Source organism: Lynx rufus, unplaced genomic scaffold (genome assembly GCF_022079265.1).
Source record: "Lynx rufus isolate CCGP_SWC_20201006 ecotype Redwood Valley unplaced genomic scaffold, mLynRuf1.p SCAF_5, whole genome shotgun sequence".
NCBI classification, from domain to species: Eukaryota; Metazoa; Chordata; class Mammalia; order Carnivora; family Felidae; genus Lynx; species Lynx rufus.
Genome location: NW_025814867.1, coordinates 30474969 through 30490967, shown reverse-complemented (window position 1 = coordinate 30490967; position 15999 = coordinate 30474969). Strand labels below are relative to the sequence as shown.

Below are 15999 nucleotides of genomic sequence, written 5' to 3'. Positions count from 1 at the left end.
AGTACTTTGCCAATATATATTAAAATCTTTAAGACAACTACATGGATGCAGCAATTTCACTTCTAGGGCCATTTCTTAACAATATAAATGGACATATTCTCCTAGATGTTTATATAAAGACATTCAACCAAGTACTATTTACAAGAGTGAAAAAGTAAAAAAACTACATGTTCTATAATTAGGGATTGGTTACATAAATTATGGTACATTTAATAGTATACTGGACTCCTTTGCAATCATTATTACTATACATTTGTTGATTTGTCATATTTAAAAAGGAAAAGCTTAAGCGTGAAAGTTAAATAAAATATTGTATTATAAAATGCTTAGTGCACCTACATAATAAGGAAAAGATTAAATGACATAAAGAGAGAACTGACAATAATATAATAAATAGTAGATGACTTTAACACCCTACCTGAATGAATAGACTAGCCAGACAGAAAACCAGTAAGTAAACACTGGCTTTAAAGGACACATTAGACCAGATGGATTTAACAGACATAAACGAAACATGTCATCCAAAAACTGCAAAATACACTCTTCTCGAGTGTACATGGAACATTCTCCAGGACAGACCACATGTTAAACCACAAAACAAACCACAATAAATTCAATAAGATTGAAATCATATGAAGCATCCTTTCTGACCCCAATAATATGAAAATAGAAATTGACTGCAAGAAGAAAATTGGAAAAAACACAAACACCTGGAGACTAAACAACACGCTATAAACAACTAATAGGTCAACAACAACAACAAAATTGAAAGAAAAAAATACCTTGAAACAAATGAAAATGGAAACAATGTATCAAAAGTAGTTTTAAGAGGGAAGTTCTTATAGAGGCCTAAATCAAGAAACAAAAATCTCAAATGAACAATGTAACTTTACACATAAAGGAACTAGGAAAAGAAGAACAAAGCCTAAAGTTAGTAGAAGGAAGAAACAATAAAGGTCAGAGGAAATAAATGAAATAGAGAAATAAAACAGAAAAGAGCAATGAAACTAAAAACTGGTTCTTTGAAAAGATAAACAAAACTGATAAACCTCCAGGCATATTCATAAGAAAAAAAACTAAAGAGAGAGAAGGACAAAATAAATAAGAGTTACAAATGACACCACAGAAAATACAAAGGATCATAAAAGGCTACCACAAACAATTACATGCCAACAAACTGGAAAACCTAGAATGGATAAATTCCTAGAAACACACAACCTTCCAAGACTAAGTCACACATAAATAGAAAATCTGGATAGACCAACTACAAGTAATGAAATTGAAGCAGTAATTTTAAAACTCCCAAAACACAAAAGTCCAAAACTAGACGGCTTTATAGGTAAATTCTACAAAACATTTAAACAAGAGTTAGTATCTACCCTTCTCAAATTATTCCAAAATACTGAAGAGTAAGGAATGCTTCCAAATTCATTTTATGAGGCCAGTATTAATTACCCTAATATCAAAACCAAAGACACCACAAAAAAAGAGAAATTTACAAGTCAACATCCCTGATGAACACAGATGCAAAAATCCTCAATAGAATATTAGCAAACTGAATTCAACAATACATTAAAAGGATCATATATCATGATCAAATGGGATTTATTCCAGGAACATAAGGATGGTTCAATACCCACAAACCAATCAATGTGAGACACCACAAAATGAAAGATAAAAATCACAGGATCATCTCAATAGTTGCAGAAAAAGCATTTGATAATTCAATATCCATTATGATAAAAACTCCTAATAAAGTGGATATACAGGAAACATATCTCAACATAATAAAGGGCATAAATGACAAATCCACAGCTAACCTACTTACTCAACAGTAAAAAGCTGAAAGCTTTTCCTCTAAGATCAGGAGTAAGACAAGGATGCCCACTCTCACCACTTTTATTCAACATAGTGTTAGAAGTCCTAGCCACAGTGATTAGACAAGAAAAAGAAATAAAAGGCCATCAAAATTGGAAAGGAAAAAGTAAAACTGTCAAAATTTGCACAGTATGACACTACATAAAGAAAGCCCTAAAGACTACAGAAAAAACTGCTAGAACTAATAAATGAATTCAGTAAAGCTGTAGGATACAAAATTAACATACTAACATAGTAGTGTATTTGTGCACACTAATAATGAGCTATCAGAAAAATGCCACTGCAAAAATAATTGCAATTACAATTGCATCAAAAAGAATAAAACACCTAGGAATAAATTTAATCAATAAGGTGAAAGATCTGTACACTGAAAACCGTAAGACATTGATGAAAGAAACTGAAAACAACATAAATAGAAAGATATATTCCATGTTCATAAATTAAAAGAATTAAAATGTCTATACTACCCAAAGCAATCTATAAATTCAAGGCAATCCCCATCAAAATATCAATGGCATTTTTCACAGAACTATAACAAAGAATCCTAATATTTCTATGGAACTACAAAAAATGCCAAGTAGCCAAAGCAATCTTAAGAAAGAAGAACAAAGCAGGAGGTATCATGCCCCCTAATTTCAAACTATACTACGAAGCTATAGTAACTAATGCAGTAAGATACCGGTATGAAAACAGACACATATATCAGTGGAACAGAATAGAAACCAGAAGCAAACCCACGCTTATATGGTCAATTAATCTATGACAAAGGAGACAAGAACATACAAAGGGGAAAAACAGTCTCTTGAACAAATGATGGGAAAACTAGACAGCTACATGCACAAGAATGAAACTGGACCACTATCTTACACTTCATACAAAAATTCAAAATAGATTAAAGACTTGTACATAAAAAGTGAAACCATAAAACTCCTCGAAGAAAACACAGGCAGTAAGCTCTGACATCAGTCTTAGCAATATTTTGTTGGACCAGTCTCCTGTGGCAAGGGCAACAAAAGCTAAAATATACAAATGGAATTACATCAACCTAAAAACATTTTCCACAATAAAAGAAACCATAAACAAAACAAACAGGCAATCTGCTGAATGGGAGAAGATACTTGCAAGTCATACATATGATAAGGAGTTAAAATCCAAAATATATAAAGAACTTACACAACTTAATATCAAAAAACCAAACCTGATTTTAAAATGGGCAGAGGAAAATAATAAAATAAAATAAAATAAAATAAAATAAAATAAAATAAAATAAAATAAAATAAAAACGAATAGTCATTTTTCCAAAGACATACAGATGGCCAACAGGCACATGAAAAGATGCTACACATCACTCATCATCAGAGAAATGCAAATCAAAATCATAATGAAGTATCACATTACACCTGTCAGAGTGGCTAGTATCAAAAAGACAAGTATTACTGAGTGGAGAAAAGGGAGACGTTATACAATGCTGATGGGAATATAAATTGGTACAGCCACTACAGAAAAAAGTCTGAGGGCTCCTCAAAAAATTAAAAATAGAATTGCCATATGATCCAGTAATTCCATTCCTGGGTCTTTAGCTGAAAACAAAAATATCAACTCAAAGAGATGTATGTACCCTTATGTTCACTACAGCACTGCTTGTAACAGCCAAGACATGGAAACAACCTAAGTGTCCATTAATAGATAAACAGGTAAAGAAGATGTGGGGTGTGTGCATATATATTCATATTCTATTATAATGGAATATTACTCTGTCATTAAAAAAAATGAAATCTTGCCACTGTGACAACATGAATGGACCTAGAGGCCATTATGCTAAGTGAAATAAGTCAGACAGAAAGACAAAAACTGTATGATTTCACTTATATGTGGAATCTAAAAACCAAGGATACATATTCCCACACACACATAACAATGTTTTCCTACTAAAGGTACATGACTGCAGTATATAACTGCAGATAAGCATAGTAAAAGTTGGAAGAAATTTATACCAACATGTAAATCATGGTAACTAACTCTCTAAAGGACAGAATTATGGGTTATTTTATTTACTTCTCATGTCATCCACATTTTCTCATTTTTCTAAAATGAACATGTATTATATAACTTTAATAGCTGACCAGAAGAAAGAACTTGAACAAATAAATGACTCAAAGATTGAGAAGTTACTATGAACTCCACTTTTAAATGTTAAAAAATGGATAAGAAAAAAGTCTACATCAAGAGTTTTTAAAAACTTGGGGAAGTGTAGATGTGATATCCATTTATCCAATCACCCAGATTTTCTCCCTTTATTGTTCAATGGTGATTCACATATCGTAAAAATGTAATGTGTCAACCTTGACTGGATTCCAATTTAAACATCCAACTGTAAAAAGACATAACTTCAGACAACCGGGGAAGTCCGAATAGAGTAAACATTAAATTATGTTAATAGATCATTTATTCTGTTAATGTAGTACTAGTATATTATAATTTTTAAAGTCCTTATCTGTGAGGAAATATGACAGTTTCTGTAATTTGCTTTGCAATATTCCAGCCAAAGATAAAAAAAGGGGAGAAGGATGAAATAAGACTAGCAAAATGAGCTGTTGTTCAATGGGTGCCTAGTTTTGCAAGTGAGAAAAGTTTTAGAGACCTGTTACACAACTCTATGCATATAGTTAACATTACTATACCATACCCTTTAAAATCATTAACATGGTAAATTTTAAAGTGTTTTCTACCACAATTAAAAAAAAAAAAGACTGGCAAAATGATGGTAACCATCTAATGTTGGGTAACAACTATACAGAAATTCATTTAAAAGTTTTTTTCTTTTTTTTTAATGACGCTCCTGAATCACATGAAGATTTAATTTTGTTTAGCTTGCTAAGGAAGAAAGAGAAATATATTATCAGTAACATTTTTTGAGTTTAGCAGGCAGAGTATCAGAAGAATAATTCAAACACCCTTAGTAGGGAAAACAAGTGCTGGCTTTTTAAAGGCTTCTTCTTCTAGCCTAGCTGAATTACGGTAAATAAAAATCTCACTTTTACCAACAATGAGGTTTAATTATGCAGAGTAATCACAATAGTAATTTGAAAAAAGGATTTGCAATCAATAGTAAGCACACTCCACAGATGAGTAATTGAGAACTAAAAAGTCTAGACCAGAGTTTTTTTTTTACGTGAATGCTAAAGCACTGTGCAAACATAAATAGTTTGGCCCACTCTGACTGCATAGCTTGCTGCAGCCTAGTAAATAATTTTCCTCCTTGAGGTTGCTGGAGGCCCCTCGTGCCACCTGACCAGAGTTACTCACAGCACAGCATTCATGGTACTTTATCAGCCAGCTGTTATTTCAGGGGAATGATTAAAAGCCAAAACATTACTGAGACTTAAAGTAGAAAATAATGCAGACTTTTTTTTAAATATATTTTTTTAAGGTTTTCCTTCAGCTCTTGTAATTTCTCCAGTAATTCCCTACCAACCTTGACAGATTATCAAATGAAAGAGATAACACAGAACAATATATTCCAGATAACTGCTTCTAGAAGAAGCACTGAGACTCTGTCTGGCACACAATGAATGGTCACAAATATTTACTCCCCTCTATGTTCATTTCCTTTTATGTTCTTGGTTTTTAATTGGAAAAGCATACAAAATGAGTGTATTCTAAGAAGCAATATCCCCAAATTAGGTAGCAATTTTTTAGTTCTGCTTAAGCCACCAGTTCATTTAAAAAAAGGTTTTTCCTACAGTTCTAAAAAGTATCTGTCACCACAAAGATACTTTGAGTTAGTATGCACATCAGTGCAGTATGAATCTCTTAGTATCTGTATGCAAACAGCAGCCGATCTGAGGCTCCCTGGCGGAGGCATCTCAGCCAAGGTACCCCAGCTATCAGAAACCGAGCGAGACACAGAAGTGGAGCCAAGGCAAGAGCCAGAAACAGCCAAACACCAAAGAAATGGAAAAGAAAACAGAGAAAGAACAGAGGTAGAGAGAGGGAGAAGGGGAAGGACAGAGGGGGAGAAAAAGGGAAGACCAAGATTAGGAGAATGACGTGAACGTGAGCATGTAGTGAGCAGGAGAACCAGACAGCTACAGAGTGAGAGGGCAAGAGAGCACAAGGGAGGGAGGGAGCAGGCAAAGGAGCATGTGGCACAAAGACGTGAGCAGATATGAGACAGCACCCGTGTACTGCGTTCAGCTAGTGCCAATGTCATCAAGACTTCTCCGCCTCTTTTTTTAAAATGGTTTAAACCTACCTGAATTATCTCTGATTGTTCTGCCAAAGCCTTCCTCTGTGCTTCCAGAGAAGATACCTGTTGCTGATAAATCAGGCGTTGCTTCTCCCAGTCCAGTGATTTCTGACGAAATTCCTGAAGAGGCAATTAAGGTACTTAACTTCTAAGTGCTTCTCCTTACTGTCATGCTTCCCAGATTCATTCTTACTTTAATTTTTCCCCTCGTCCCTGGGTATACACACACCTTACTCCCCAGCAGGAGCTCCATTACTCACTTAGCTGATAGAACTGGAGAGCAACACTAAATTCCTGACATACTGAGCCTCTGGAGATCTGTCTCTCTAAATTTAACACCCTAATGGTGAAGAGTATGAAGCACAGATGCTGAATACTGGGTCCACGATGGTTTTCACAGATTTGCTGCCACCTAAAGGTTGTTATCATTTTTTGTGATGTTCTTCAGAAAACTGATCTGAAGAGAACTAAAATTTCAAAATATGATTATGAGGAGATCCTGCTACCAATTCTTGATATCCAAACACAGAAACTGAACAGATCAAATAAATTTTCAGGTGAGTCCCTCCGTAGCCCAATTCTTCTCAGTATCTGAAATTCAGGAACCAAATAGATTCCTAAAGCAGAATACCCTTTGATATCCAGATTTTTACCGTCTCAACAGAACAACTGCAAGAACTTGAATAACAATGGGAGATCTGTACTAAATTTTAACAGATATTTGTAACCCAAAGTGGAACAGTCAAAATTAATGATGGGTCACTACAAGTTGCATGAACAACAAAGAAGATGAGCCCAATATTTATGAAAATATGATTATGAAAATATGATTTATGATCATATAATATATGAAATTATGAGTTATGAAAATCAAAGGGATTTCTATCACTGTTCTCTAGGACCCTCAACTCCAGAAGTCTCATGCTAACTTGGGGGTAATCACAGTTAACCAGCTTTCTGATAATCATTCATTCACTCATTCATTCATTCTCCTATATATGCCAGGGGCTATTCTAGGGATTGGGGATACAACAGTTAACAAAAACAAACAAAATCCTAGCCCCATTCAATTGGCAATAGACAACACATTCACTGTATAATACATTACATGATAATACCTATTTTAGAGAAAATGGAGCACACAGTGCTCAGAGTTGGGAGTTGCAATTTTAAAAAAAGGATGGCCAGACTGAGTAACATTTAAATTCCCAGGGAGATAGGGATGAAGTCATACTATTCTGGGAAGATGGAAAGGCAAGTACAAAGGTTGAACTGGTAGAAATGTCCTGGTATGTTTAAGGGCAAGCAACGAGGTATGGCTTGAATGGAGTAAAAGGAAAAGTAGGTAGAGAAAGGTCAGTTAACAAGGAGCAAGACTGTGTAGGTCATCAGGATCACTTCAGCTTTTGAGAGAAGCTACTAGAAGGTTTTTTGTAGAGGAGAGGACATGATTTGACATAATTACAACAGAATCATTCTGGCTGCTGTGTGGAGAAAAGAGAAGTCGAGGGTGACTCCAAGGTTTTAGGCTTGAGAAGTTGAGCAATGGAGTTGCCATTAACTGAAACAGGAATGGTGCTGGTAGATGGGGAAGAGAAAACCAGTATGAAGTGTGACACAGCTTTAGGTATCAAGGTGGAGATGTGAAACAGCTGAAACAGGCAGTTGGAAAAATTATTCTGTAGCAAAAAGGACAGGTCAAGGCTGGATATATAAAAGTGGGAATTATCAACATATATACAGTGCTAAAAACTACAAGACTGGATGATATCACCAAGGGAGGGAGCATGGATAGAAAAAAGAAGAGGTCCAATGACACTACCCTAGGGTATTCCAATGGTAAAAGGTTGGGGATCAAAAGAGATTGAGAGGACTGGTTAACAAGGTAGGAGAAAGCCCAGGAAAGTATGGCTGTTCTCTAAGTCAAATCAAGGAACTATTTTCAGGTACAAGTCATTGGTGACCTCCAAGTAAATAGCTTCTGCAGAGTTGAGGGGGCAAAGGCCTTATTGATCGAGTGCAAGAAAAATGGACAATGAGGAATTGGAGACCAGTACAGATGCCTAAAGTAGTTTAGTTATAAAATGAAGGAAAATGGGTGCCGGGGTGGCTCAGTCAGTTAAGCATCTGACTTCAGCTCAGGTCACAGATGATTTCAAAAGTTCGAGCCCCACGTTGGGCTCTGTGCTTACAGCTCAGAGCCTGAAGCCTGCTTCAGATTCTGTGTCTCCCTCTGTCTCTGCCCCTACCCTGCTTGCCCTCTCTCTCAAAAACAAACATTTTTGAAAAATGAAGAAAAAAATGGGGCAGCATCCAGAGAAAGAGAGGTCAAAAGAGGATTTAAGAGGGGAGAAATCTGGATGATGGTGGAAATATCCAGTATGAAGGAAGGGAGGATGCAGAAGAGAGAAGAATCGCTGGAGCCATGTCTTGGGTAAGGATCGGGGAGAGTATGGGCAGTTCCACCAGCAAGAAGGCAAAGTATATGGGCACAGATGCAAACAGGTGGGAAGATATAGTGTCAGAAGTCTGTGAAAATCTCTTCTTATTGCTTCTATTTTCTCAATGAAATGGAAAGCAAGATCATCATCCAAATATAAGAATGTGGAAAAAAGTGTCGAAAGTTTGAGAAAAGAGAAAGTATGAAATAGTCATTATGGAAAGTAGCAGAGTGAAGGGAAATATAGTATGTTTCTGGGTAGCATTGCGACTTATTTGAGGAAGTGACCATGAATTTAAAATGAGGCCAGTCAGCATGATTATGTTTTTCTCCAGCCACGGTCTACCACACATGGCAAGTAGAGACTGGGCAGAAAGCTGGATTTAACTAGAGTTATGGTTTTGCCAAGCAAATATGATGAAGTAAGAGAGGGACACAGGAGCTGAAGGGGAATACAAGGAATGTTACCATGGAATTGAAGCTGGGTAATGACTGACACATGAAGGCATGAGATAGGTATGCAGCAGTGAAAAGGTGGCAGAGTTCAATTACTTGGGGATGGGATCAAGTGACTATTGAGAGTCAAGGGACTAGAGGAAGTGAGCTAAAAAGAGAAGGATGGTAGTCAAAGAATGAAATGCTCAAAAATGTGATTCCAGGAGGGTTGCAAGTTTGGTCATGACGATACCTAAGGAACAGCAGCGGGAATGGGTGGATGAGATAAGGAGGAGATCAATATGTCCATGGAGGAAAGAACAACAAGGAATTCAAAGACCAGAGTCATATAAGTATCATCCTTGTAGATACTGAAACCTTTAAGAATTATGGTAAGTGTATTGTTGGAGACAGTGACAGCGTCCTGGAAGCTGAAACCTCTAAGCTAGGGAAATAACCCAAGGATCAGAAGATGACGACTTTGGTTGTATGTATATTGGTAGGGGATACAGGCTGAAGACATGAAGATCAAAGATGGGGTCTTAAGGTAGAAAAGAGAATGGCCAGGAAGTGGTAATGAGGAACAAGAGGAAGATGAGGAGTCTGGGGAGAAAACCTCAGGTATCGCTGAAGATGCCTAGAAAGGAAGCAGTATCTGCATAGTCCTCTGAGTCTAGGCTCCTCGAATGTATAAAAATATTATGATGTAAAAGAACACTAAATATAGAAATTACAATTCTAAATAGTAATAATGGTATTTGTGGGTGACAGATGCTCATAGAGAGATGTTGAACAATACTTCTCAAATTACAAACACCCAGGGGAGCTAGATAAAATGCAGATTCCTAGGCCCCACATCATACTACTGGAGCAGAATCTCTGACAGCCTAAAGAGGACTCTGGTGATTCTTGGTACACTGGAGGACCAATGGCATAGAGAGAGGAGGGGAGAGGCAGATACCACAGAAAAGAGTGACAGCCTCATGCTGTTTCTTCCTTCACTCTTGGCAGTGTTAACTCACCACCTCCCTTAGGTCCTCTGGGAATCAACATACACAATAACCAGAGTTACTCTGCCTTAATAAAAAGAAAGTTAGCAAAGAAGGGAGTAAATGGCTTACTACATCTAAACGGGAACTGAGGATAAGCAATCTGATATGCACAGTATTCTGTACAAAAAGCCAAGTACTTTCAACATTTACTAACCCCTATTCTATTAGGTGGTAAATAAGACAAGGACACTGCCCATGGAGGACTGGTAGTGACTGGTGGTCAATGTTTCTCAATATTGGCATTTTGGGGACAGTAACCCTTCCTGTGTAGTGTGGCCCTGGGCATGTTTAGAATCCCTAGTCCCTGTCCCCTAAACACCAGTTTCACTCCCAGTCATTTGGACAACCAAAGTAATGTGTCCGTACATTTCCAAATGCCCTCAAAGGGTGGTAGTGACCCACTGGAAACTACTGATAGGTAATAACCCCATTAACCACAGAAGACCAGGTGATGACAGGATGTACCTTTGAAATAGCTCCACGCCAGTCCTGGAGACGGCAGAAAACCAGGTTCAGAACTAGTACCATTTCTAGAAAGAGCAACTTCCTACAGGAAGTCTGCCAACCACTATGAAGAAATTATTACCATGAACATACCTCTATTTTTCCAGTTAACCTCTCAATTTCAGATCGATCTTCCCTGTGATTTTTGGTGTTTCCTCTGAAGTCCCTTATATGCTTTTTCTGTAGTCTTTCATAGCTTCTTTTCAGTCTGCCTAACTGTAGACACAGTTATTTCTAGACTTAAAATTTAAGAATTTGTAAACAGTCATGGTGGAACAAACTGGTATTATGAAAGCAAGAGCAGTGCTAAACAGGACTACTGAAAATAGACTGAGCATGTTAGATTTGCAAATTAAATACAAACGACTCAAACTTGCATATAAAAAATAAACACTAGAACAGAAAGATATTGCATCAAAGAAAAAATCAAGGGAAAAATATTTTTTAAACAAAACTTTAATTTTTATTACAATAGCCTTGCACTTAAGGACCCCATAAACCCCACCCATGAAAAAAGCAGTAAATAAAAATTCTTTTTTCTTTTCTCTAGACCTGTGGTTCTTGAGTCATTCTCCTATGGAACACTGATACTCAGTAAGCAGGAGAGGAATGCTTTGGAATTAAATAAAAATAAAAGCAGGTTGTTGTTGTTTTTTCCTAATCTGGAGAATAACATTGAGTTGCTACAATTTTTACTTTTGTTATTTATCCCAAAATGCTTTTGAAAACTTTGGATTCTTCATTTTTAAAATCTAGCTGATTTAACTCAAACATTAAAATTTTTTACATAAGTTCTTGGTATCAATATTTTATAGTATTATACAAAAACGGTTTTATTTCTTTCAGGTACTCAACTGAGAAACACATTTTAGAATCCCTGTTTAGATAGCACCAAACATATAATTAGACAAGACTCTATGCCTGAATTTAAAAACAAAGAAATAAATTTCTAACCCTATACCTCCCAGAGAATATATACACCTCTCATTTTATGAAGTCCAAACAGGCCCGTTAACAAAATTCTAAGGGTTAAAGAGAGAATTATGCAACACATAATATAATTAAAATCTTACTTCTTCATGTAGTTTCTTTAACTCCTGCTTATAGTCCATGGCCATCTCTTGTTTAACTTTTTCATGTTCTTCTACTTGTTGACGCAACATTACAACCTAGAAGCCAAAAGGTGTAGTATTTTTCATTATTGGCATTGAAACAATATCCTTGAAACCTTAAAACAGGAAATAACCTTTGCACTTACCCGTAAAAACAAGTTCTCAACTGTATATGGTAATACCCCACTTCTCAGGAAATCAAACATCTAATTACTTAAAAATCCATAACGCTGACAAAAAATGGAAAACAGAACCTTTCTAAAATTTCTAGATGTACATGAAAACTTGCTCTGTTTGACTTATTCTCCCCAACATTTTTTATTTAAAAAAACTCATGAAAAAATTAAGAGATACAAGGTTGTAAAAACCTTGAAAACTAAGAATATTGAACAAAAATCAGTAAGACTTTAAGAAAAAGTTATAGAAATCAAAGTGCAGAATAGTCATGTTAGATGGAAAGACAGTAGGAGGCTTGAACCTGCTTTACCATTTACCCCACTTCAAAGAAATCAGTTCCAGCAACCAGAGTAAGGGCATTATCCCAACCATTTTTCAATGGCTTGATACCAGCCACAGCTAGTTATCAGCCCTCACCTCCATCAATACCCATCAGTCTCTCTCTACATCTCTCCATAACCAGTTAGAATTTCATCTATTAATTAGTGAGGAGGGAGAGGGAGAATGGGGAACAGGAGGTAATAATCACAATACAGTAAGTTAAAAAACAAAGTAAACAGGGGCGCCTGGGTGGCTTAGTTGGTTAAGCATCCAACTTCAGCTCAGATCATGTTCTCACGGTTCGTGGGTCTGAGCCCCACATCGGGCTCCACGCTGAAAGCACGGAGCCTGCTTGGGATTCTCTCTCCCTTTCTCTGCCCCTACCCCACTTGTGCTTTTTCTCTCTCTCCCTCTTTCAAAAATAAATAAACATTCAAAAAAAAAAGCAAACAAAACAATTACATCTTAAAAGTTCTCATCACCCATTTATATGTGGAATCTAAAAAACAAAACAAAACAAACAAATTCATAAATATAGAGAACTGGTAGTTGCCAGGTGAGGAAGGCAGGGGGGATGGGCAAAATTGGCGAAGGGAATTAAGAGCTACAAACTTACAATTATAAAATAAACCAGAAGGATGAAAAGTACAGCATACAGAATATAGTCAATAATACTATAATAACTTTGTATGGTGACAGATGGTAACTACACTTATCATGGTGAGCATTTTGTAATGTGTAGATCGTTATGTTGTAAACCTACAACTAATATAATATTGTATGTATTAATTTAAAATAAAATAAGATAAAAATAGTGATCACCAAATACCTCAGAGATTCATATCCTAATAGGCAGTATCAATAAAGGAGAAAATAGAGGCATCTAAATCTTTGGGGGAAAAAAGTTCTCATCACAAACACAAAAATTTTGTAAGCACGTATGGTGACACATGTTAGCTAGACTTATTGTGGTGATCACTTCAGAATATATATAACTACTGAATCGTTACATTGTACACCTGAAATCAATATAACGTTTTATCTTAAAAAAAAAACAGAAACAAAATTCTTTTAAGAACAATTCAATTTTGCTGCATCTTTATAAACACCAAATAATTGAGTTTAATTATTTGTATCCAGTTGGACAATTTGTATCTTTTAATTAGGCCATTTTATGCAATTACATTTAATGGACCTGCAAGGATCCCCCCACTATCTGAAAGCCTTCCTATGAAACCTGTGTTCACAAGCCAAGATGGCATAAAGCAAAGAAGCAATGATCACTGCATAAAAGTAAAAATCCTCTTCAGCTTTTTCAGTTAGCAAAGACAGGTACTAACTTAAGTCTTTTGAAAAGCAGAAGTGGTGTAAGGTGAACCTTCAGATAGCAGGAGAAACCTTAAATCTATCATTTATTAAGTACAATGTGTACTTAATAAGCACTATGATCCTTTTTCTCTCCTTTCCTGCCTTCTTTGGAAATGGTAACTTCTGATCATTTCATTATTCTCTCTCTAGTAGCTTGGAAAATATATACTCTATTAATATATCAATATATACTTTTAATAGTTCTCTCGAGATTAAAACATAGGTCTGCAACTTAACAAATCCAGTGTTAGCCATTTTACCAGTGCCCAGGCAACCCAAGGACTACAGAAATATTTTAATTCCATTTATCCCCCAACCAGACTTAAATGCCATCATAATTACACATATATGTAAAACTGAAAAGGCTACTGTTGTTACATACAGTCACTGTTCATTTAGATTTATCCACATATTTACTGTTGTCTTTCATTTCTTCCTTATCTGCTCAACTCCAACTGAGATCATTTTCCATCTGCCTGAAGAACATTTAGTATTTCCTTGGCACTGGTCTGTCAATGACAAATTCTCTCAATTTTTATTGATTTGAAATATCTTTATGTCATCTTCACTCTGGATACAGATTTTGGTTTGGCAAGGGAGAACAGTCATTTCTTTGTAAGGATCACTCTATCGTCTTCCGGCTTTCGCTGTTTTAGCTGACAAATCAGCTGTTCAGAGCTGTTTATAGATAATCTTTTTTTCTTGTTAAATAATCTTTTTTTTTTCTCTGACTGCTTTCAGACTTCCTCTTTGTCTTTAGCTTTCAACATAGGTAAATATTTTTTTACTAACCTTTTTATTATCTTGCTTGAGATTCTCTGACTTCATAAATACATGGCCTTCCTCACATTTGGTTAATTTATCTTCAAATATTGCTTCTGCTCATTCATACTCTTTTCTTCTCCTCCAGGGATTCCAAAAATACTCATATTAAACTTTCTCACTGCATCCTCTTTCTCTTATCTTCCCTCTATATTTTCCATCATTTGCCCGTGCTTTATTCTAAACATTTTCTTCTGTCCTATATCCAAGCTCTCTTAATTATCTCTTAATCTTTAAGGCCTTAATTTGAGTTATTTTACTTTTCAATATTATCATTCCCCCTCATTTCATTTTTTTATATAGTTTTCAATTCTTTCTTGAAGTGCTCAATCTTATCTTTTACCTCCCTGACCATAGTGAACACAGCTATTGCAAAGTCGGAGCATGGTATTTGCCCAATATCTAGATTTGCCATGTATCTGTGTCTATCTTCTGTCGCTTCTGCTTTTTCGCATTTTTGTTGCTTATCTTCTTGTGTGTTAGGGGTCACTTTCTGAGTGGGTATCAGGCACCGTATTTGTAAAAATTGTTTGAAGAAATAATTCAAGCCCCAGAACAGTGGGGTTTTTTTCCCTCTGGAAAAAAATTAAGTTTGCTTCTTCCAGGTTCCTGGAAGGCTTAGAACTTTGGAGATGCCTAGGGACAGAAGCACTCTAGGGTCACCTTAAACTGTTTCAGAGATCTAAATGTCTGTGGCTGAGTGACAATTTCAAGAGGGCCTGTTTTATATCCAGCCCATCCTTCCTCCTAGGGTGCTGCCTTTTGAGGTCCCAACCCACAGTAAGGAGGGGTTCACAGCTGCTTTGGCCACCAAATCTTTTATTCTCTTAGCTCCTTGAAGTTATCAAAAACCCCATTCAGTCTCTACCCTCTGAGCTACCTTCTCCAGGTCCAGCTAATAAGTGCCCCAACCCTGGGCTCCTGCCTCAACCTCTGGTTTAGCCCAGATCCTGGCCTGGTAAATTCTTCACCGGCTTGTTTAGCACTCTACTTCAAGCAGACTTTTTTTTTTTTTTTTTTTTTTTAATCTAACTTACCTAGTTATTCTCAGTGGGTGGGCTGGTCAAAATTAACCAGTCTATCATTATCAGATGCTAAAGCCTAAAAGATTCATATTTAACTAAAAACATCCTGTATAAAATTTACTTTGAAAGCAGAATTCTACAGCTGATAAAACTCTCAATCTGACATAAAAAGAGACTATGGTTATTTTAGACATAGAAGATCTCAAAAGTATGTTCTACCAAAAATGAAGAAATAAACTAATAAAGAATATGACAGAATACAAAGACAAAAAGGAGAAAAGCATAAGAAACTCTAGAATACTAGTGAAGGGAGTTCCCAAAATGACAGCTCTCCAGCTAGCCTACAGCATTGCTTATCCTTATTCGAGAATGACAAGTTCCACTAAAGACATCTTCACAAAAAAGAAAAAAAATAAATAAATTACCTGATACGTCTGAACACACACAGAAGACTTACACTTGGGTCAGAGAGTTTGGGAAGAATCAGTGGTAGGTACATTTTTAAAAAGTAAATGAAAATGAGATAATTATTAATTCCCAGGAAAACAAAAAATTATGTAAGAAATATGCTTACCATTAGACTATCTGTCTCAGATGTGAATAATATCTACCATCT

General features: G+C 35.9%; 1 protein-coding gene across 11 annotated transcripts in view; it reads right to left on the bottom strand.

Annotated features, from left to right (window-relative positions):
- The window catches only part of CEP63 (centrosomal protein 63), a 69640-nt gene that overhangs the window by 35968 nt on the left and 17673 nt on the right, over positions 1-15999 (bottom strand). For all 11 annotated transcript variants that reach the window (XM_047099275.1, XM_047099274.1, XM_047099276.1 and 8 more), the window contains 3 exons: positions 11632-11727; positions 10652-10774; positions 6134-6247 (listed from right to left, as the gene is read on the bottom strand). In XM_047099275.1, the coding sequence (XP_046955231.1) occupies positions 6134-6247; positions 10652-10774; positions 11632-11727 (333 nt within the window). The remainder of the gene's footprint in view (positions 1-6133; positions 6248-10651; positions 10775-11631; positions 11728-15999) is intronic.